The following is a 21,102-nucleotide window of genomic DNA, read 5'->3' on the forward strand; positions in this document are numbered from 1 at the left end:
TCAGCTTCTCATTATTGTGACTCTTCTCATTCCAGTATATGATTTAGGATCTGCCCATTAAAGTGCATTTTTTAAAAGAAGAGCAAGTTTAAACAAAACAAAACAAAACTCTTGATAGATTTAAAACGACAATTTGTCCAGTATGAACAACTGTTTTCACGATGGACCTGAGTTGAGCATAGTGTAAACCAGGGTCAGCAAGCTTTTTCTGTAAAGGATCAAATAGTGACTATTTTAGGCTTTATGGGCTAGACAGTCTGTCACAACCACTCTGCCATTGTATAATTCTATATCACATTGCACAGTATAAAAATGAATGGGTAGGGGCACCTGGCTGGTTCAGTCAGAAGAGCACACAATCCTTGACTTTGGGGTTGTGAGTTCGAGCCCCACATTGGTGTAGAGATTACTAAAAAATAAACTTTAAAAATATATGTTATTTTAAAAATGGGTATGCTTGTGTTCCACCAAGCTTTATGGACACCAAAATACAAGTTTCATATAGTCTTAATGTATCATGAAATATTCACCATTTTTACCCCAACCATTTAAATATGTAACACCCAATCTTAACTCTCTGGCCATAAAAAACCAGGTGGCAGGTTGGATTTGGTTCCCTCACCATCCCTCCCTGATGTAAACTAACTCTCTTAAATCTGAAAGGTGAAAACGATTAAAAATTGAAAACATCTATCAATGTTAACAAGCTTGCTGAGTGATGCATTAGTCAAAGGAAGAAAAGGGTATCAGTGGATGATAGAAAACCAATAGGTTTTTTTAAGGACAAAAATTTTAACTGTCCTAGGGGGTCAACTTGAAGTAGAAAATTTTGTTTTTTAATAAACTGAAATATTTGGGATTGATCTTGGTCTCTATCAACACATTATGTAAGAGGGTATTGGTCATCTCTACTAGTGGAGGGGGAAAAATCGAGTGAAAGCTAAGACCTGAAAATGAGCAGGCAGGGCAAAGATAAAGTAAATGTCTCCATGAGAGTTCACAAGACTTTGTCCCGGACAGTCAACGTCCAATTAAAAACAGCTTTTTAAAATTCAACAAAAGGAATGTAAGTCTTCCTCGTAATACTAAATAAATAACGTTTAAAATTAAAATAGCAATAAAATATTATTTAGTAATATAATGGTAAGTAATCAAAGAAACAAAACCTGAAAAAGCTGAATGTAGTTGCCTCCCGGGAAAAAAGTGGTGAGGTTGGTGAATTGTCTTTCGTTATTAGTATATAACACTTTAAATTGTGTATATGTGGTACTTTCAGGCAAATTTCAAAAGTTTAAGAAAAATTAAACGCACGAGCAAGAACGCCGTTGCTATGGCAGCCCGACGTCCCGAAATCCCCTTTGTTCTTCGGGAGCTCAACTCCCAACCTGCCCCGCTGCGTCGGACCCACCCCTTCCAGGTCTCTGGCAGGCGGATCCACAGGGGGCAGAGCGCGAGCCGAAGCCCCGCCCCCCAGCGTAAGGAGCCGCGCTTCCGACCGCGTTGCTCCACTCAAAGTGGCACCACTCACTGCTCCAGCTGGCGGCGCCTGGCCCGAGCTTCGCGCTGGTCGGAGCTCCGCCCCCTGCAGTAGAGCGTGTGCCGTCATTTCCGGCTTCTCTTACCTCCGGTCCCGGGCGTGAGCTGTGAGGGATTAGTGTGTGTGCCGAACTCCTCGGAACCATGGTGAGTCTCGCCCCGCTAGCCCTGTCTAAGCCCTGCCACGTCCCGCCGTGCCCTGCCGCCTCGCTGTCCCCTCTGTTTTCCCTTTGCCGCGGACTCCTTGTGTCTGTCTCCTTAGGCCGCCGCACATGGCGCGGGCCGCGGCGTGTGGCCTGCGCCGGGCCCACCGGTGAAGCCCTCCATGCCTAGCAGGGGGTGGGGCGGGCCTCCATGCCAGCGTCTTGGGCCTACTAGGCCTCTCCGCAGTACCAGAACCCGGGGCCCGGGGCTCAACCCAAGCGAAGAAATTTCTAGTGCCCCGGGCGGGTCGGCGCGGCAGGCCGCGCCCTCTCTTGGGGAGGAGCCTATGGCGACCGGGCTGGAGGGACCGGACGGTGAAGATGGAGGCGGGTCGACCGCGTTGCCTCGTCCACTGGGCGGTTGTTGAGCTAGTGGCTTACAACTCTTGCCTGCCTTATGCTTAGCTTAAAACCATTTTAAGTCTTGCCATGTTTAACAGTCTCTTTGGTATAGAATTTTTACTCGCAGAGCCCTAGTAGATCCCAAAAGCAAGGTCGTCTTGCCGTGCAGCTTGCATAAGTCCCTCACTCCCCCCTAAGTAAATGCCCCAGTGATGGAGAACGTCACTTTTTTGGAAAAGTATGTTATGCTGTAAATTAAACTTGTCTTTAATATCTGCATATTTTATCTCCATGCATCTGAATATACTTGTTAAATATTGGTATTCAAACTGATTGTTGATTTTCCTTTTTAGGCGTCCCTTTCCCTCGCACCTGTTAACATCTTCAAGGCTGGAGCTGATGAAGAGAGAGCAGAGACCGCTCGGCTGGTAAGCCTTGTTCTCCCATTCTTTTAAAGATTCGATTGTACTTTTTGAATTTTTAAGATTGTAAAATTGATTCTTCTTCCCTTCAATCTCTGATTTTTACTCCAGTCCTCTTTTATTGGTGCCATCGCTATTGGAGACTTGGTAAAGAGCACCTTGGGACCTAAGGGCATGGTAAGGAAAACTAGGAATTTTTATGTTTTGATATTGTTTTAGAGCCGTTGGTGGAAATACAATTAATAACTCAATTTGGGGGGTGCTTTTTAATGTTGGAAAGTTAACTCTTAATTACACACGTAAGATGTGGATATATTCTTCTTGCTAAAAATGAAAACAGTGCTTATAAAGCTAAAGTTCCCTTGGATCACCATCCTGGATCCTCTCCCCAGCGACAACCACTGTTATATCTGGATGTAAGTCTTCCCAATATATTTTAGATTTATCTGTGCGTTATGTGTTTTATTGCATATATTTTGTTTTATCATAGGCACTACGCGTGTGTACTTTATCTGTAGGTAGCTTTTTAAAATTCCTTTCAGCATTAATGTTTAAATTTTATTTATGACCACATTGAGGGACATTTAGTTTGCTTCCATTGTTTTTGCTATTACAATGCTGAGACAACCTTGTTAATATTTCCCTGTTCTAGTGTTTTTAGGGGTAGACACCAGGATTTGCGTATGGAGTGTATGCATTGAAAAATTTGAATGGATACTGCCAAATAGCCATCCAGAGTATTTACACATTAACAGTATATGAGAATACAGGTTGACCCATGCATTTTTCCAGATATGTTTATATCTTGAACCGCATATTTATTATTTATTCCTTTTAGGATAAAATTCTACTAAGCAGTGGACGAGATGCCTCTCTCATGGTAACCAATGATGGTGCAACTATTCTAAAAAACATTGGTGTGGACAACCCAGCAGCTAAAGTTTTAGTTGGTGAGTATGAGGATGATAAGGTTTCGTTAACATTTTGAAATACATTTTTAAATAGGTTGTGTTGATGAACTATACTTGTGATTAATTGATGTCTACTTTTTAATTGTTACCATTATTACAAGCTTCTGGAGTACCATGCATTTATTAATGATAAAACATTTCAGACTGAGAATTTCCAGAGTTTGTCAGGTGAGGAAACCTAGATAAGTGAGATTCAGATTGGTGGTGGGTATGTTTAGAGAATTAGGTAAGCTCTGGAGAAGTAATTTAGAATGCAGAATCTCATAAGAATGAGCTAGTAACTATAGCTTCCTTTTTGTAGATATGTCAAGGGTTCAAGATGATGAAGTTGGTGATGGCACTACCTCTGTTACTGTGTTAGCAGCAGAATTGCTAAGGGTAAGAATATCTGAGCAACTTCAACCTCCTTTTATTGTTTTTTGCTCTTGGACCGGAAGTCATTGGGTCCTGCTTCAGTTTATTTGTTTTGAGAGAGCGTGCATGCACATGAGCAAGGGTGGGGGAGAGAGAGAATTGCAAGCAGGCTCTGGTGACAGAGCAGAGCCCAAAGTGGGGCTCAGTCCCATGAACCAGGAGATTATGACCTGAGCTGAAATCAAGAGTTAGATGCTTAACTGACTGAGCTACCCAGGAACCCCTTTATGTCTTTACTGTTGATGAATGTTTTCTGTTCTTTATTAATAGGAAGCAGAATCTTTAATTGCAAAAAAGATTCACCCACAGACCATCATTGCTGGTTGGAGAGAAGCCACAAAGGCGGCAAGACAGGCTCTGTTGAATTCTGCAGTTGATCATGGGTTGGTATACCAAAATAATGCTATTTTTAAGTATTTAACATTTCTTCTTTGTTTATTTTTGAGAGATTTAGAGAATCTTACAAGCAGGCTCATGCTTGGCACTGAGCCTGACTCAGGGCTCAGTCTCATGACCGTGAAGTCATGACCAGAGCCAAAGTCAGGAGTCAGATGTTTAACTGACTGAGCCACCCAGGTGCCCCTTAACATTCTTTTCAAAATATGCTCCATACAGAAAGTCTGGAGAATAAAAGCATTTACAAACATGACTCTGTTGCCTCATCCTGCCCTGATAACAAAACAAACCCTCCATGTTACGCTTCACATACAGGCTGGGTTTCCAGTTTCCTGTGTATATAATCACACAACACACAGAAACAAATAGTATTGTGTAGAGAATTTTACAGCTTCTAACTTAGTTGAATAATAAGGATATTTCTGAGTGTTAGTATTTTCTGCATTATTAGTTTTAATAGAGGTATGCATTTGATGATAGTATAATTTATTTGTGTTTGGAAATCTGTGTTTTGATTGATAATTTTTAGTTTTATAGTAATGTGACAAATCTCTTTCCTAAAAAAATGTTTCAAGAAGTATAATTGGTGGGTCCAAAGGTATGTGTGTATTTTAAGGCATTTTTATTTACAAGTAACTCTCTAGAAAACATTAATTCTCACTCCCAATATTTGTATAGCAATACCTATTTTTCCATGCTCTTGGAGCATTTGCTGTTTTTTTGTTGGCTTATTTGTTTTTTGGTATTTTGCCAGATAGGTGGGAAATTAGTAAGTTTTAATTTCGCATTTCTTGATTATTGGTGGTGAGCTCTAATTCTTTTTCTGTGGCTTAGAGCCCTGACTGGGGTGAAATGATCTACTGACACCTATTTGGATAAATTTCAAAAAGAAAAATAGGATTGATATCTTTGGAGAAGCATTTTAAGAACAGACATGAGTCTTCTGTTTTTTTGTTTTTTTAGTTCTGACGAAGTTAAGTTCCGTCAGGATTTAATGAACATTGCAGGAACAACATTATCCTCAAAACTTCTTACTCATCACAAAGACCACTTTACTCAGTTAGCTGTAGAAGCTGTTCTCAGACTGAAAGGCTCTGGTAATTTGGAGGCAATTCATGTCATCAAGAAGCTAGGAGGAAGTCTGGCAGATTCCTATTTAGATGAAGGTATGTATATGTTAAATATGGGAAAACAAAGTTTGATCAGATGTTAAGGGCTAAATAGCGAATCCTGTTTTTAGCTAGTCAGGACTAGTGACACTTCACAAAGCCAGAAAACTTGTCTTTAAGAATACAAATGATATAATAACCATTTTTGTCATTCTGATCAATTTATTATGTGTAACTGTGTGCTTCGTCTCACTCCATCCCAGCATTTCTTTGATAATCTCTAGGTTTTACTTATGCCAAGAAGTTATTACTTGCAGTTTCTAATAAAGAGAAATTGTAGTCTTAGTGGAAATCAGCTACTCTGAAATAGCACTTTTTCCAGGAAGGGTTTGTGTTAAGTCATATCATTTAGTTGGTGTAGGTATTGAGGGTATAGTTGCTGGTGTTTTTTAAAGTGATACAGAAGTTTTAGCAGTTGCTATTGTCTTACTAATAGTGTATTTTGTTCTTAGAGTATGAATTTTTCAAAACATCTTTACATTGTATTTACTTCACAAAATGACTTCTGGAGTGGAATGTGTAGGCGTTCTCTTCTATAGAGGAGAAACAGGAACAAGTTGTGTTTTACCAGTTATTCGTACTTCATTTATAGGTCATTTGTATTTCAAGGCAGTAACAATTCTGAAAATACTCTGTGTTGAATTTATCTATGAGGGCTGTGTAGCATTTCTAAAAGAGGCTAGTGGGTAGGTAAGGATAATGAAAACAAAGATAGCTACCATTCTTGAATGCTACATTCTTGAATGTTCTGTGCCAAGCATTCTAATAGGAATTTAACTTAAAATTTTATTTATCCCTCATTATGTTGTTGACCCAGTGATTGAGAATTAGGTTCATCTTAATAGGGTGGAAAACCCAACATGAAAATGGAAAAGGTAAAAATTATGCATGCCTCTAAAAGAAGCTTGGAGAGAGAGTTCCAAATCCTCAGGCCTCTAGGCTGGAAACGAGCATGTGTGCCACTGGTGATATTCCTGTTTTACAGATGACTAGCTAAGGTTGATTAATTTGTCCAAGAGTGTGTACATAGCCTGTAAGCAGCAAGAGTATGATTGGGGCAGGTTTGTTTGACTCCATTATACATGACTTTCTCATTTTCTTAACCGGCTTCAGTGCTTCAAAAAGTTCAGTAATCTCTAGCAATACCTTGTTTTTCTGAATCCTCAGTTTTTCTGTTGTGTTGGCTTTAAAGGAATGAAAGTGGATTTATTAGCATTATGTTGTAATCCACATCTGCATATTTTGTATATATGTGGAACAAAAGTTTCAAAATACTGTGTTTATTCTTAAAGTTTGTGCTGTACTCTTACATTTCCACCTGCTAAATTGATTTTTATGATCACTGCTTTAATGGAATGCTTTATAGGCTCTAGGAGCTTGAAGAATTGGAGTCAAATGTGTTCTTTGAAAGTAATTTGATAAAGCAGACATCTATAGAAGATTTATCAATATAGCTTTGAAGTATTTAATATAGTATTCTGTATTGTAGGCTTTCTGTTGGATAAAAAAATTGGAGTAAATCAACCAAAGCGAATTGAAAATGCTAAAATTCTTATTGCAAACACGGGTATGGATACAGATAAAATAAAGGTATGTTAACTACATTTCTTGGAATTCTAATTGTTAGCTGCTTTATAAACTCAGGCTGGGAAAAACATAAGAGACTCTTAAAAACTGAGAACAAACTGAGGGTGGATGGGGAGTGGGAGGGAGGGCAGGGTGGGTGATAGGTATTGAGGAGGGCACCTTTTGGGATGAGCACTGGGTGTTGTATGGAAACCAATTTGATTATAAATTTCATATATTGAAAAAAAAATAAAAATAAACTAATAAAAGCAAAATAATACAAAAAAATAAAAGTAAGAAGTTTACTTTCCAAAAAAAAAATAAAAAAATAAACTCAGGCTGGGAATCACTTGCACTTAAAAAACCTAGAACATATATGAATGTATCCAAACATAATTTCAGTGTATTTATGTGAAAATGTTTATGTTGAGACTCTTAAGTGTTGTTTTTATGCTTTCCTTTTGTTTTAGATATTTGGTTCCAGGGTAAGAGTTGATTCTACAGCAAAAGTGGCTGAAATAGAACACGCAGAAAAGGAAAAAATGAAGGAGAAAGTTGAACGTATTCTTAAGCATGGGATAAATTGCTTTATTAACAGGTCTGTATGTGGTTTTGCTAACAATAGTTATAATGTAATACATGATTTATGTCTTTGAAGGCTTACGGAAATACTTACTATTGAATTAGTGACTTGTTTAGAAACGTGTTTTTTCTGAATATAATTAGAATTTTATGGCAAGGCACTTTTATTATGATTTTGGTGATGTTTTATGTTAATACACTTTACTAAACCTTTTTTTATTAATAACAAAATAGTTTAAAAAAAAAGTTTTTTGATGTTTGTTTATTTTTGAGAGAGACAGAGACAGAATGTGAGTGGGTTGGGACAGAGACAGAGGGAGGCACAGAATCCGAAGCAAGCTCCAGGCTCCTAGCTGTCAGCACAGAGCCTGACGCGAGGCTCGAACTCACGAGCTGTGAGATCATGACCTGAGCCGAAGTCGGATGCTCAACTGACTGAGCCACCCAGGCGCCCCACAACATAGTTTTTTGATTTGACAGTTAACAGTTTTAGAGTTTTGGACTAATTGTGTGTGTGTGTGATATATATATATCTGGTGGAGAGGTTCAATTCCCATATCAAATGGTGAGAGTTTGAAGTGGCAAAAAATTAATACCAAAGAAAACAAGAATGAAGAGACCAAGTTTTAGATAAGAATTTTGTCTTGTGTTTTTTAAAAATCATTTATTTTGATTTTTTTTAATGTTTATCTTTGAAAGAGAGCACAAGCAGGGGAGGGGCAGAGAGAGGGAGACACAGAATCCAAAGCAGGCTCCAGGCTCCAAGCTGTCTGCACAGAACCCCATCAGGGCTCGAACTTACGAACCATGAGAGAGTGACGTGAGCTGAAGTTGGATGCTTAACCGACTGAGCCACCAGGCACCCTAAAGTTTGTTTTTGAGAGAGTGCATGCTTGTGCACAAGTAAGGTAGGGAGGGACAGAGAGAGAGGAGACAGAATTCCAAGCAGTCTCCATGCTGAGAGCCTGATGCGGGGCTTGAACTCATGAACTGTGAGATCATGACCTGAGCTGAAGTCAAGGGTCAGACACTTAACTGAGTCACTCAGGCACCTGTTTTCTTTAATTTCTGTGAAAAAGTATGTGTACGCTTCTTCTGTGTATTCTTTTTTTGTCAAAGTTTATTTATTTTGAGAGAGCATGCACGCAGGGAAGGGGCAAGGTGGGGGAGAGAATCCCAAGTAGACTCAGTGCTGTCAGCACAGAGTCCAAGGTGGGGCTTAAACCCACGAACTGTGAGGTCATGACCTGAGCTGAAATCAAGAGTTGGATGCTTAACTGACTGAGTCACCCAGGCGCCTTTCCCCATGTATTCTTAATTGTTAGTGTCTAAGGCATTTTTGGGTTTTTTTCCCTCCCACAAAGGCAATGGAAATTTTTTTTCAGTGAAACTAGAAAAGAGTCAATAAAAAGTCACGACTCTATCCACTCCAGTGGTCTGAGGCAGCGTAAAATGGAATCAGTGTCCAGGTGGCAGGCACTCCGGGCCCCATAGCTTGCTTCCATGGCTCTCAGACCAGCTTCCATCTTTGGGGCCCTGATGTTATAAGGGCCGAACATGTAGGATCCAGTAGTAGTGAGGGCCATTTCCTGGCAAGGCCTAGAGGCAAGAACTCTAGATTGGAGTTTTGGCAAGGAGTCCTGTATTCTCTTCCAGGTTCAGAGGGCCTAAAACCACTGCTTTGAATTCAGTTTGCTCATTCCCACCTCAGGGCCTCTAATGTACCTAATTTTCCCTCTGGTTGGCTCCCTTGGATTGTTTTAAATGGTGAAAATGCCAAGAGGAACAACATGTTTCTGTCAGTGAACTTTGGTTAACTTTGACAGTTAATATTTGATGAAAAATAATTGTTCTAGGCCAGATGTTTGTGGGCTTTTTTTGTTTGTTTTAATGTTTATATTGTTAGAGCATGTGCAAGGGAGACAGAGAGAATCCCAAGCAGGCTCCATGCCACTAGCATAGAGCCCCATGCTGGGCTTGATCTCACAAATGTGAGATCATGACCTGAGCCCAAATGAAGAGTCCGATGCTTAACCCACTGAGCCACCTAGGCACACTTGTGGGCTTTTTAAAAAGAAGTTTGTAAACTTCTGTGTGATCTGTGAATCTGAGAACATGCATTTTGCGTAACAGTGCTTTATAATGATTATTTTTAAAACTTTTTTTAGCCTTTTTTTTTTTTAATTAAGTTTTAAACTTTTAAACATCTCCTTTTTATACTCCTGATAGAAAAATAATACCCCATTGAGGCACCTGAGTGGCTCAGTTGGTTAAGGGCCTGGCTCTTGGTTTCAGCTTGGGTGGTGATCTCACATATTATGAATTCGAGCCCCACATTGGGCTCTGCGCTGACAGTGTGGAGCCTGCTTGAGATTCTCTCTCCCCTCTCTCCCCCCTCTGCCTCTACCCCGCTTGTGCACCCTCTTTCTCTCAAAACAAACTTTAAAAAAAATCTCATTTTGGAAAATAGAAACGTATAAAGAAGGAACAGAGTCTAGGGTCTGACCTTCCTGAAATTCTTTTATTAAGCTGATCTGTGTGTGTAGTGTTCTAGCTTCAGTTTTTCACTTACTTACAATGGCATTCTGTAAACTGTTGTAACTTGGTTTTTTTTTTTCAATCTAATATATTTTTAAAATTACAAAGTTCTCATCACTGGTAAATTGTGATCTGCACAAACACTTCCCAGTGAACATTAAGGACATTGGCAGGTTTTGCTGTTCTCTAAAAATTTATTTACAAATATCATTAAAATCTTTTAACATTTATTTTTTTTTTTTTGAAAGACAGAGCATGAGAGGGGGAGAGGCAGAGAGAGAGGGAGACACAGAATCCGAAGCAGGCTCCAGGCTCTGAGCTGTCAGTGCAGAGCCTGATGCAGGGCTCGAACCCACGAACTGTTGAGATCATGACCTCAGCTGAAGTCAGGTGCTTAACTGACTGAACCACGTGGCACCCCAAAATCTTTTAATATCTAAATTTATTTTCCTACTGTAGAGCCTCAGGAGTGGAATTAAAGCATGTGAACATTGACGTGGTTTTTTTTGTTTGTTTTTAAGTTTTTTTTTTAATGCTTATTTATTTTTGAGAGAGAGGGAAAAAGGGCAGGCAGAGAGAGAGGGAGACACAGGATGTGAAGCAGTCTCTAGGCTCCCACTGTCAGCACAGAACCCAGTGTGGGGCTCAAACTCAGGAACTGTGAGATCATGACCTGAGCCGAAGTCGGATATTTAACTGACTTCCAGGTCACCCCTGACGTGGTTTTTGATCCATTTTTTGCTACATTACTTTTCAGAATTATGGGTCTAGTTTATCCTATTAGTTAACAATATAAAATACCTGTTTTCAGTACTAGCATGAATGCACTAAGTTTTGTAATTTATAAATTATTGCATACAGAAGATACGGTAAAATTTGTATTGGTGAGGTAAAAATGGTTCCATGTTTTTTAGTCTGTTGAATTTTAGACTTGTGAAATAACAATTTTGAACAATGTTTTTATTTTATTTATAGGCAGTTAATTTATAATTATCCTGAACAGCTCTTTGGTGCTGCTGGTGTTATGGCTATTGAACATGCAGATTTTGCGGGTGTGGAACGCTTAGCTCTTGTCACAGGTATGGGAAAAAGGCATTAATTTCTTTTTTCTTTCTTTATTTTATTTATTTTTTTAAGTTTATTTTGATAAAGGGAGAGAGGCAGAGAGAAAATCCCAAACAGGCTCCGTGAGGTCAGTGTGGAGCGCGATGCAGGTCTTGATCTCACAACCCTTGAGATCATGACCTGAGCAAAAAGGAAGAGCTTAACCAACTGAGCCACCCAGGCACCCTAAAAGGCATTAATTTTCTAACAAACACTAATCGCTCTTGGATTTATTAAATGTTATGTATGGAACTTATTGCTGAGAGTACAAAGAAGTACCTTTTAGGGGGCTTAGAAAATAAACCATTATTCTGAAATCTGATTTATGGTTTTTTGACATCTTTAGTTATGTTATTTTACTATATACCAAATTATATGCTAGGTTTGCCCTCTCTTTTTTTGTTACATTGTTTTAAAGATACTAGATCTTTTCTCACAAACCCACAGGACCATTGTTCTATACCTAAAGAAACAAAAACTTAAAAAAGGAGTGTTCGGTTTTATTTTATTTTTAGTGTGAGTAGTCCAATGCTTTGTGCCCTGTGTGGTAGTAAGTTACAATAATAACCTTTATTGAACACTTAACTATATGTCAGAGAGTGGGTCAAGTGCTTGCACATTGTTTTTGTTAATGAAAAGTTTCGTATACTCTAATATGCTTCGGTAGAGGTAGGAGTTTCATAATCCCAGTTGTGTGGAATAAAAATATATTTATGAGTAAGATCACATCTACATCAAAATGACAGAGTGTAATTTGTTTATGTTGGGATAATAGTTTTTAAAGTAACCTTAAAGACGTAAGTGTAGCAACCTTTATTCTCTGATTTTTAGGCCCTTGAAAATAAATGAATATGTTGGAAAGGTGGTTTGGGATCTGGCAATGAGAATTTAAGGAGAGGGGTTTGAGATGTAAAGGCACTAGGAATGTTGAATTTTCAAGAGCCATGAGTATTAGAAATAAAAGTATACTAACTTGTAAAGGGTAGGATTGGTTTCATGTCAGAGTAACTTCTTCAGCCATTTTTAATAATTCTGAGAAGTGTGGTCTTCCGACCTAAAAAAAGACTTTTTTCTTTCATTAGTTACTTTGAAATGGGTTTATTCTTTCTTTAATTACTTTGAAATAGGTTTACTTTAAAGTTCTTTAAGAGCAATTACATACTTGATGCTTAAGGTAATAAAATTTAGGGTGTAATTCCTCCTTTAAGATAACAAAATTAAAGATATGACCTAAGAATTAAATGTGAATGATAGCACATTCATAGGATAAGTTGATCTCATAAGGACTTGATACATGAAATTGCCACATACACTCAGAGGAAAATTGACTGCACCAAGCACACCCAACTGCAAAGTTGATCTTACCCCGTTGGTGCCTCCTATCTTTAGCTTACTTGTTTTTAAGATGTGTGAAATTGGTTCTCGTAAACATCAAGGATATACATGCATATTTTTTCTAAGCCGGTATAGAGAAGTTAGTGAATTTAAGATAAGTGAAAATTCTCATAAGCCAAATTAGTCTCATTTTGGGGATGTGATGTCCCAAATGTATTGTGTCTCACATCTAGAACACAAAGCAGTCTCAGGAATTTGCCAATCAAAAGTCAAAAGAACTTCAGTTGTACGGATGAGTATAAATCGGTATAAAAATGACCCAGAGTCTTTTTCTATAATTTTTTTTGTAAAATAGATATAAAGCATCCATTATTCTGAGTTAAAAGAGGGGTTGGTTGATGGTAGAGGAAATCTACTTTATTAGATGAGAGTAGTGAGGTAGAGAAAGGGATTTTAAAATGGAAGTTGTAACTTTTGCCTAATTAAGGAGGAAAGGAAATGGCTGAACTTTTCAGTTTACACCATGGAAGATGGAGGGAAAATAGGAATAGAAATAAGACATAGGAGTAAAGTAAAATTTTTTTTGACATCTCATTAGGTTTGCTCTGGGAAATTTTCAGTATATGTTTTCCCTTTTTCTAGGCTTTCTGAGATTGTAGTTACTGTAATGATTAGCAGGTATCAGGTGCTCCTTTAAGCAGTTTCTAAGGTTTACATCTGTTGACATAGAATTAGTCAAATATTCTTATGTTTTGAGAAATTGGATCATAAGGGTACTGGTTTTCTAGACAGGATTCAAAAGGGAATCTGAATTTAAATTCAGATTTAAAAATAGATGTTAAAGTCCCAGTTTAACCTTTGGGAAATAGTATTCTACAGTGTGCTGCACATACAGGTCTAAAGAGACTGCTTGGATTTGAATTCCACTTTACTGTATTTGTTAGTGCTACATAATCGTGAACAAGAAACTAAATATCTCTTTGCCTCGATTTTAGTATTTCCTAACAGTATCTGTGAGGGTAAAGATTAAATAATTAGATTATGTGAAGTGCTTCAAAGTGCTTGGCATGTAGTAAGCAGTCAACTTTAAAAATGTCAGTTCATTAGTTCTTACTGGAAAACAGATTTTTAAATGTGTTGTGCATTTAATTAATGTGTATTTATGTTCATAGGTGGTGAAATTGCTTCTACCTTTGACCACCCAGAACTAGTGAAGCTTGGAAGTTGCAAGCTTATTGAGGAAGTCATGATTGGAGAAGACAAACTGATCCACTTTTCTGGGGTAGCACTTGGTGAGTGATTATATAGATCCTGATTTAGGTTCCTAAATGTTTGATAGACTCTGTTGAAGTTAAAATAAGTAGTTACACTATTTACTAGAATATGATGTGTCTTAATTCTTGAGAGGCATGATGTATATTAATCTCAGTTTCTTTTGAGATAAGCCTCATGTTAATCTTGCCTTTGTGAACAGTATATTCAACATGATTGTTTTCTAGGTACCTTAGAACTACTGTGAACATGGATTATTAGCAAAAAGAATGTACAACAGCAGAGGACATGTCCACTTTTAAAACCAAAGAATAATTATAACCAATATCTACATAAAGATTACAAGGCAAACTTATTTTTTATAACTAAGTGTTCACTGTGACCTAAGAATCTTATCTTTTAACTTTAGGTGAAGCTTGTACCATTGTTCTGCGTGGTGCCACTCAACAAATTTTAGATGAAGCAGAAAGATCTTTGCATGATGCTCTCTGTGTTCTTGCCCAAACTGTGAAGGATTCTAGAACAGTTTATGGAGGAGGTAAGCGTTTTAAAAATACTGAACGTGGTTTATTCAGGTATAGTAATGGTTTTGGCTTTAATGATTTTTAGAAAGTTTATATATAGTACTTTTGAGTTTAATTTTAAAATGTTTGACGTGTCTTAAGGGAAATCAGTAATTCAGGGTCTTGGAGATTAAATAAAATATTTAATTGGAATTTAATTTTAATCTGCAGGCTGTTCTGAGATGCTGATGGCTCATGCTGTGACACAGCTTGCCAGTAGAACACCAGGCAAAGAAGCTGTTGCAATGGAGTCTTATGCTAAAGCACTGAGAATGGTAAGTTGATAAAGAGATCTGAACTCCCATTTTGTGAGTATTGATGGTTTTTTAAATGAATACATTTTCCTATTGTAGACATGTTTGCCTTTTTGGCATTAAGAAAACTGGTTCACACCACTTAAATTTGATTCTGGAGTTTATCTTTTTTATGAGCAGTAATTAAAAGGAACAATTTTACATTGTTTCTAAATGTATAATTTTAAAAAGGTGTCCTGGTTAGAAGTAAATCCACTTTCTTACAGAGTATTTACTATTTGTCTTTCTCACCTTGTAGTTGCCAACTATCATCGCCGATAACGCAGGCTATGACAGTGCAGATCTGGTGGCGCAGCTCCGAGCTGCCCATAGTGAAGGCAATACAACTGCTGGACTGGGTAAGAAATTGCATGAAACCTTGCAGTAATTTTGGTAGTGACTTTACCAAGTTATTCTTTTTTTTCTTTAAGCTGAATTCTCATAATAACCATAAAAAAGTTTCCTGTGGCCCTTGCCTCTGTAATTGTTACATATTTTAGGAAAATGTTTAACTTCATATTCTCAACACTACCAGAACTGTTTTTCCATAAAGGGTATAAAACTAATTAGAAGATTTGTAACTAGTTTATTATGACTGTGAGATTGAAATACATAAACAGTACTAATATTTTCAAATAAGTGTAAACTTAATGTTAAGTTTCTTACAGTATAATCAACATTCAATTTTAATCTCCTAGGAAACTTACTGTGAGACATTCTTGAGTGTGGATCTTTGATACATAGGTAAAAGTGGCCAAAAGGGCAGATTTTAATTCAAATTGAAAAATTTCCCAGTGAACTGTCCAAGACAGGAGTAGTAAGAGGGTAGATAATCCTGGCACTGCAGAAGAGAGGTAATGAAAATGATCTGTCAGAAGGTCAAGTAGGGATTCTCACAAGAAAAATAGATGACTTCTAAATTCTCTTCCAGTTTTAGGAGTCCATGGTAGGGGCACCTGGCTGGCTCAGTTGGTAGAGCATGTGACTCTTGATCGCAGGGTTGTGAGTTCGAGCCCCGCATTGGGTGTAGATTACTTCTAAAAATTAAAATCTTAAAAAAGAATCCATGGTAATTAGTGATAAGCACATCTTCTGTAGTAATTTTACTTTTATTTTTATTTTTTACTATTATTTTGAGAGCGAGAGAATCCCAAGCAGGCCCCATGCTGTCAGCACAGAGCCCATCATGGAGCTCAGTCCTACGAACCATGAGATCATGACCTGAGCTGAAAGCAAGAGTTGGAGGCTTAACTGACTAAGCCACCCAGGTGCTCCCTGCAGTAATTTTACACATGTACGTACATATACACACGTGTATATATATGTACGTAGATAAAGATAGGTGATTGAGGGGTGCCTGGGTGGCTCAGTTGGTTAAGTGTCAACTCTTGGTTTCAGCTCAGGTCATAAACTTGCAGGTTGTGAGTTGGAGCCCTGTGTTGGGCTCTTCGCTGACATTGTGGAGCCTGCTTGGGATTCTCTCTCTCCCCCTTTCTGTCTGCCCCTCCCCAACTTGCTTTCTGCTTGTGTCTCAAAATAAATGAATAAACTTAAAAACGTTAAAAAAAACTGATGGAGTGTTCTATATTCATTTTCCATTATTTGACCTAATTGACCTTTTAATTTTCTCAAAGGCCTTGAGTGATAGGCTGATGAGAATGCTCTAATTAAATTGAGTGGTTGGGTCTTGTGATCTCATTTTTTATAAACATTAATTTTATTTGTTGTAAGTAATTAGAGATATTTTGATAATTTAGTTGCTAAAACTATAGTTTGGGGGTGCCTGGGTGGCTCATTCGGTTGGGCGACTGACTTTGGGCTCAAGTCACGATGTCACAGTTGGTGAGTTCGAGCCCCACGTCGGGCTCTGTGCTGACAGCTCAGAGCCTGGAGCCTGCTTCAGATTCTGTGTCTCCCCTTCTCTCTGCCCCTCCCTTGCTCATGCTCTATGTCTGTCTGTCTCTCAATAATAAATACATGTTTTTTTAAAAAAAAAACAACTGTAGTTTATTTAGTAAATACTGTGTCTTTTTTCAGATATGAAGGAAGGTACCATTGGAGATATGGCAGCACTGGGTATAACAGAAAGTTTCCAAGTAAAGCGACAAGTTCTTTTGAGTGCAGCTGAAGCAGCAGAGGTGATTCTGCGTGTGGACAACATTATCAAAGCAGCACCAAGGTATTGTAGCACTTTAACACATGTTTCTTAGAAAAAATTGTTTTTTAAAATTATTATTGTTTTTTAATGTTTACTTAGCGTGCCCACATGAGGGAGGGGCAGAGAGAGAGTGAGAGAGAGAATCCCAAATAGGCTCTGCACTGTCAGGGTGCAGCCCAGTGTGGGGCTTGATCCCATGATCTGTGAGATCATAACCAGAGCTGAAATCAAGAGTTGAATGCTCAACCAATTGAGCCACTAGGTGCCCCTCTTACAAAAAAATTAACACAGAAGCAAAAAATAGATAACTGGGTATGTTTGGTAATTGTAGTTGATAGAGCCATTTCTGCCTAACTAAAAGTATTACGCATGTTATTTAAAAATCTGTAGTCATAACTCTTAAAGTCAAAAAAGTTCAGGGAGAGAGGGGTACAGGTAACACAGGAGAGCTCTCAGAATTGACATAAAGAGGCAGGCTTGGAAAGGTTAAGAACCATACTGCATGGGGGCGAGGGCTGTAGTAGTAAGAATGAATGTCTTTTTACCAGGATGAGTCTGCTATAGTCCTCTATCCTGGGTACACTTTTTCATATAGGTAATCTTAAGTACATGGTGTCCAGAGTTCCTTATATGTTCCATTTCAGCAGTTTTTTTAAGGTGTCAAATTTTTTCAGAAACTCATTCACGTAAAAAATGGTTAGCCAGAAAATCTTAACTTCTGAAGATTTAGTTAACTTAATTGTTCTTACTAGTAGTTATGAAAATATTAATTTTACCTTTTGAAGTGGTGGTTCATGAAATTGAGAGGGGATGGTGGCCTGCACCAGGAGATAAGAGGTGAGGGTGGTCAGGAGGTGTTGATCATAGATTTTGAAGGTGGAGCCCGCAGAATTTGATGATGGGCTGCATATAAGGTATAAGGAAAAGGAATGAAGGATAATCCAATCCAAGGTTCTTGTTGGGAGAAATAAAGTTTCTCTTATGTGAGTCTCTTGTGAATAGAAGCAGAGAAGTGGGATGGTAGCTAGAGGATGTGTGGGTCTTTACTGTGAATGTTCAGTGCTATGTGGAGTGATCTTGTAGGGGGAGATGAATGCAGAAGGAGGGAGCAGCCCACTGAGTAGCTGTGAGAAGGAGTGGGAGAATGAGAGGGGGGTGCTGGTTTTAGTTGGAAGCACGGGGAGTTCATCCCTGGGAACAGGAGGGAAGTAGGAACATCATTAGGAAATTGCACCTTAAATGGACTAAGGTACAAGGAATTTCTTTGTGCAGATCGTGCAGCATCCACTTGAGGTCTTTTTTCTATTACATCCCATTACTGTTAGAAAGAGGAAAGAGGAGAAAGTAGTGATTTGGATGTGGAAAGAAAAGGGGGAAATGGTATTTAAATCTGTGGTGTAGTAGAAGGCCTGGGCTGAAAATAGTTTTTCTATGGTAGGGAAATGAGCAGTCATTTTGAAATGGAAAGTTGGTGAGGGAAGGAGAAATTGAAAGTTTTGGAAGCTGTGCCAGCAGAGATGGTTGTGCAGTTCTGTTTTCTACTGTCTTTAATAAGCAGAATGATAACAAAAGGAAACTGGTCTGTAAAGTTTTCCTAATAGGCCACATAATCATGCCTGCCCTCATAAATCTTTGCAATGACTTGACACCCTCAACCACATTTGTAATATGTTCCTTGGTATACCTCATTTGATCTGATACCACTGTTTTAGTGGTTTAAGTGTCTATTAAATTTAGTAGACGTTCTCAGTAGTTGCAGTAAAGAAACATGAATAATTTTGTTTAACTCAGCCTTCCCAAACATACTCGTCTGGGGACTCTTCATACCCATTATTTAACCAGCGGATTCTTATTCCATTCCAGACCAGTTGCCCTGTGAACTGTCACAGCTTGATAAGTTTCTATATTGACATCTTTTAGCATCCTTTAGTCCTACTCCCATAAGCTTCCAAGGTTGAAAGATTTATTTCCTTATATGGTCCCAGTATACTCTTTCAGTGTTTTTAGACTTTGTCTGCTTCTCTGGAATGATTGCTGTGTTTGTCTTTAGAATAGCAGTGCTTATACAGGCAGTAAGTAAAATTCTGTTAGTACCTCTGCTATGCCTCCTTCCTGAGAGATTTGTTATTTTCTCACCAAAGAATAAAAGTTTAACATCTAAGATGTATATGAAAGGCACTGTTGACATACTTTAGTGAGTTTCCCAGCTTACCTACCGGCATTTGTTTTCATTCGTTTAGAATAGCAAGAAAAATAGAGATTTTTAATCTGGAGGCCCCAAAGTCTTGTCATTCTACATACAACTTGTGGTTAAGAGTACCTGTCTTTGTCTTTGACTAATTTAGTAGTAGAATTCCCTAACGCATTTGCTGAAACATGCATTAACCTTTTAATGGAGAATATGTATTTGTTAAGTAGGTTGTTGGGATGAGAAATAGAGTATTGCTAAATACCTACAGGCCTTCACGTTCCATAGATTTGTAATGTCCTCTTACTAGTATAGTAATAATTGAGGGATATTAATTATGAGGTAGAAACAGCATCTTTTTTACAGAGAATTGGTTATAATGGTTTTAATAAAATTAAGAATTTAGCTGTGTTTGTATTTGCTATAAATCTTTGGTTACATGCTTTTCATTTTTATCATTGCCTTTTTCTTAAGTGTTTGTTTTATAATCCTTGCAGGAAACGTGTCCCTGATCACCACCCCTGTTAAACATTCCCATGTGCTGTTGAGTTCTGGACTAGGTAGTTCATAGCAAAGTTGTGTTTGAAAGACCACCTGTTAAAGAAGACTGTGGTATTGAAGTTTATCTGTGGCTCTTGTATCCTTACGTTTGGACATTTAACTGACCATCTGTTTTAACATTGGTCTAATTTATTTGCTGTTTCATTTTCCATAAAACTCAGTTGATTTAAAAGTTCATTTCTCATATTGTGCATCAAAATAAAAATTTGAACAATTATCTGTTCTCACCTGTCTTAGTGATTTGTACCCTGTTTTTAATTATTTAATGGGAGCAAATGATTATACTCTGTATAGAGTTGTTCAGCTTAACTAATGATTGACCTTACCTGATTATGAAATAATTATCAAGTCCAAGTCACACATGGTAAACATAGGTTAATCTCTTGGTTTTTAATCCTATATAACTTATTAGCCATTTAATTTTGTTTAGTGAAAGTACTCATTTAATTTTGTATAGTCTAAGTACTGTCTCTTATATAGGAAACAATTATGGTGTAAACATTATTTCAAGTTTGAAAGAGTCCTATATTACTTTTTAAATGTTACTTTTGAGAGAGTGCGTGAGCAGAAGAGGGCCAGAGAGAGAAGGAGACAGAGGATCTGAAGCGGGTTCTGTGCTGACAGCGAGCCCGGTATGGGGCTCATACTCCCCAACCATGAGATTGTGACCTGAGCCGAAGTCGGCCTCTTAACCGGTTGAGCAACCCAGGTGTCCCGAAAGAGTCCTCTATTTTAAAAGTTGCTTGTTACAAGCTGCTTCTCAAGGACCTTTGATGCTTTAAAGGGTAATACCCTCTTAAAGAATATGGATGTGGTTAGGTTTAAGCATTACTGATTGTTGTTTTGTTAATGCTTTTCGGTTTTGGCAAATGGCCGAGAGGAGGGAGAATGGGGATAGGTATGTACTTAGTTAATGGTTTAAAAGTGAATTTAGTTTTGGAAGTTATTTTAATGCATCGGTGTATAGCAGAATGCCCAAGAAATAAAGTGCAGCAGTAGGTTATAAGTTTTTACAGGGTATCTGTGCTAGCTTAATGGAGAGACATTTTATTCCCATAGAAGAGCAAAAGGGTTTTCAAGGAAACACTGATAAAATAACCTGTTTCTGTTGTGTTTTTGTTTTTTGAAGTAGGCTCCACGTGGGGTTTGAACCCATGATCATGAGATCAAGAGTTACATGCTCTACTGATTGAGGCAGCCGGGTGCTCCCAACCTGTTTTGTTTTTGTCTAAACAGTTTGTCTCCACATTTTAATACTGCTTTTGTAGAAGCTTTTGAAACTAGGAAAACTTGGTTTTCTTTGTTTTGGTACTAGTTTATGTCTTCTAACATTCACATAAAGGAGGGACTTTTCCTGAGATTATCAAAGAGAATTGCACTGATCTTTTTTTTTTTTTAGTATATCACATCATGACATCAGTTTTCAGGTGGAACAAGTGAGCATATCGTGACCAAGAAAACCTACAGGTTTCAGTGGAAGTGGGTTTAA

The 21,102-nt window shown here is 38.0% G+C and overlaps 1 protein-coding gene across 1 annotated transcript; it reads left to right on the top strand.

Moving 5' to 3' along the window:
• Positions 1-1,546: 1,546 nt before the first annotated feature.
• CCT2 (chaperonin containing TCP1 subunit 2) lies at positions 1,547-19,830 on the top strand. The gene is made up of 16 exons (XM_015063608.3): positions 1,547-1,683; positions 2,435-2,509; positions 2,615-2,680; positions 3,342-3,453; positions 3,776-3,852; positions 4,159-4,271; positions 5,248-5,450; positions 6,943-7,043; positions 7,490-7,617; positions 11,115-11,218; positions 13,751-13,870; positions 14,260-14,388; positions 14,585-14,688; positions 14,966-15,065; positions 16,744-16,885; positions 19,550-19,830. Exons 1-16 carry the CDS (start codon positions 1,681-1,683, stop codon positions 19,578-19,580), a joined length of 1,608 nt encoding a protein of 535 aa, XP_014919094.1. The 5' UTR covers positions 1,547-1,680; the 3' UTR covers positions 19,581-19,830.
• The last annotated feature ends 1,272 nt before the right edge of the window (positions 19,831-21,102 follow it).

This window comes from Acinonyx jubatus, chromosome B4 (genome assembly GCF_027475565.1).
Source record: "Acinonyx jubatus isolate Ajub_Pintada_27869175 chromosome B4, VMU_Ajub_asm_v1.0, whole genome shotgun sequence".
Taxonomy (NCBI): Eukaryota; Metazoa; Chordata; class Mammalia; order Carnivora; family Felidae; genus Acinonyx; species Acinonyx jubatus.

What these genes read in the sequence shown, in the direction of transcription:
- CCT2 (XM_015063608.3), top strand. An exon ending in AGATTCCTATTTAGATGAAG is followed by an intron (nt 5,451 to 6,942) that starts GTATGTATATGT and finishes TCTGTATTGTAG; the next exon opens with GCTTTCTGTTGGATAAAAAA. An exon ending in CAATACAACTGCTGGACTGG is followed by an intron (nt 15,066 to 16,743) that starts GTAAGAAATTGC and finishes GTCTTTTTTCAG; the next exon opens with ATATGAAGGAAGGTACCATT.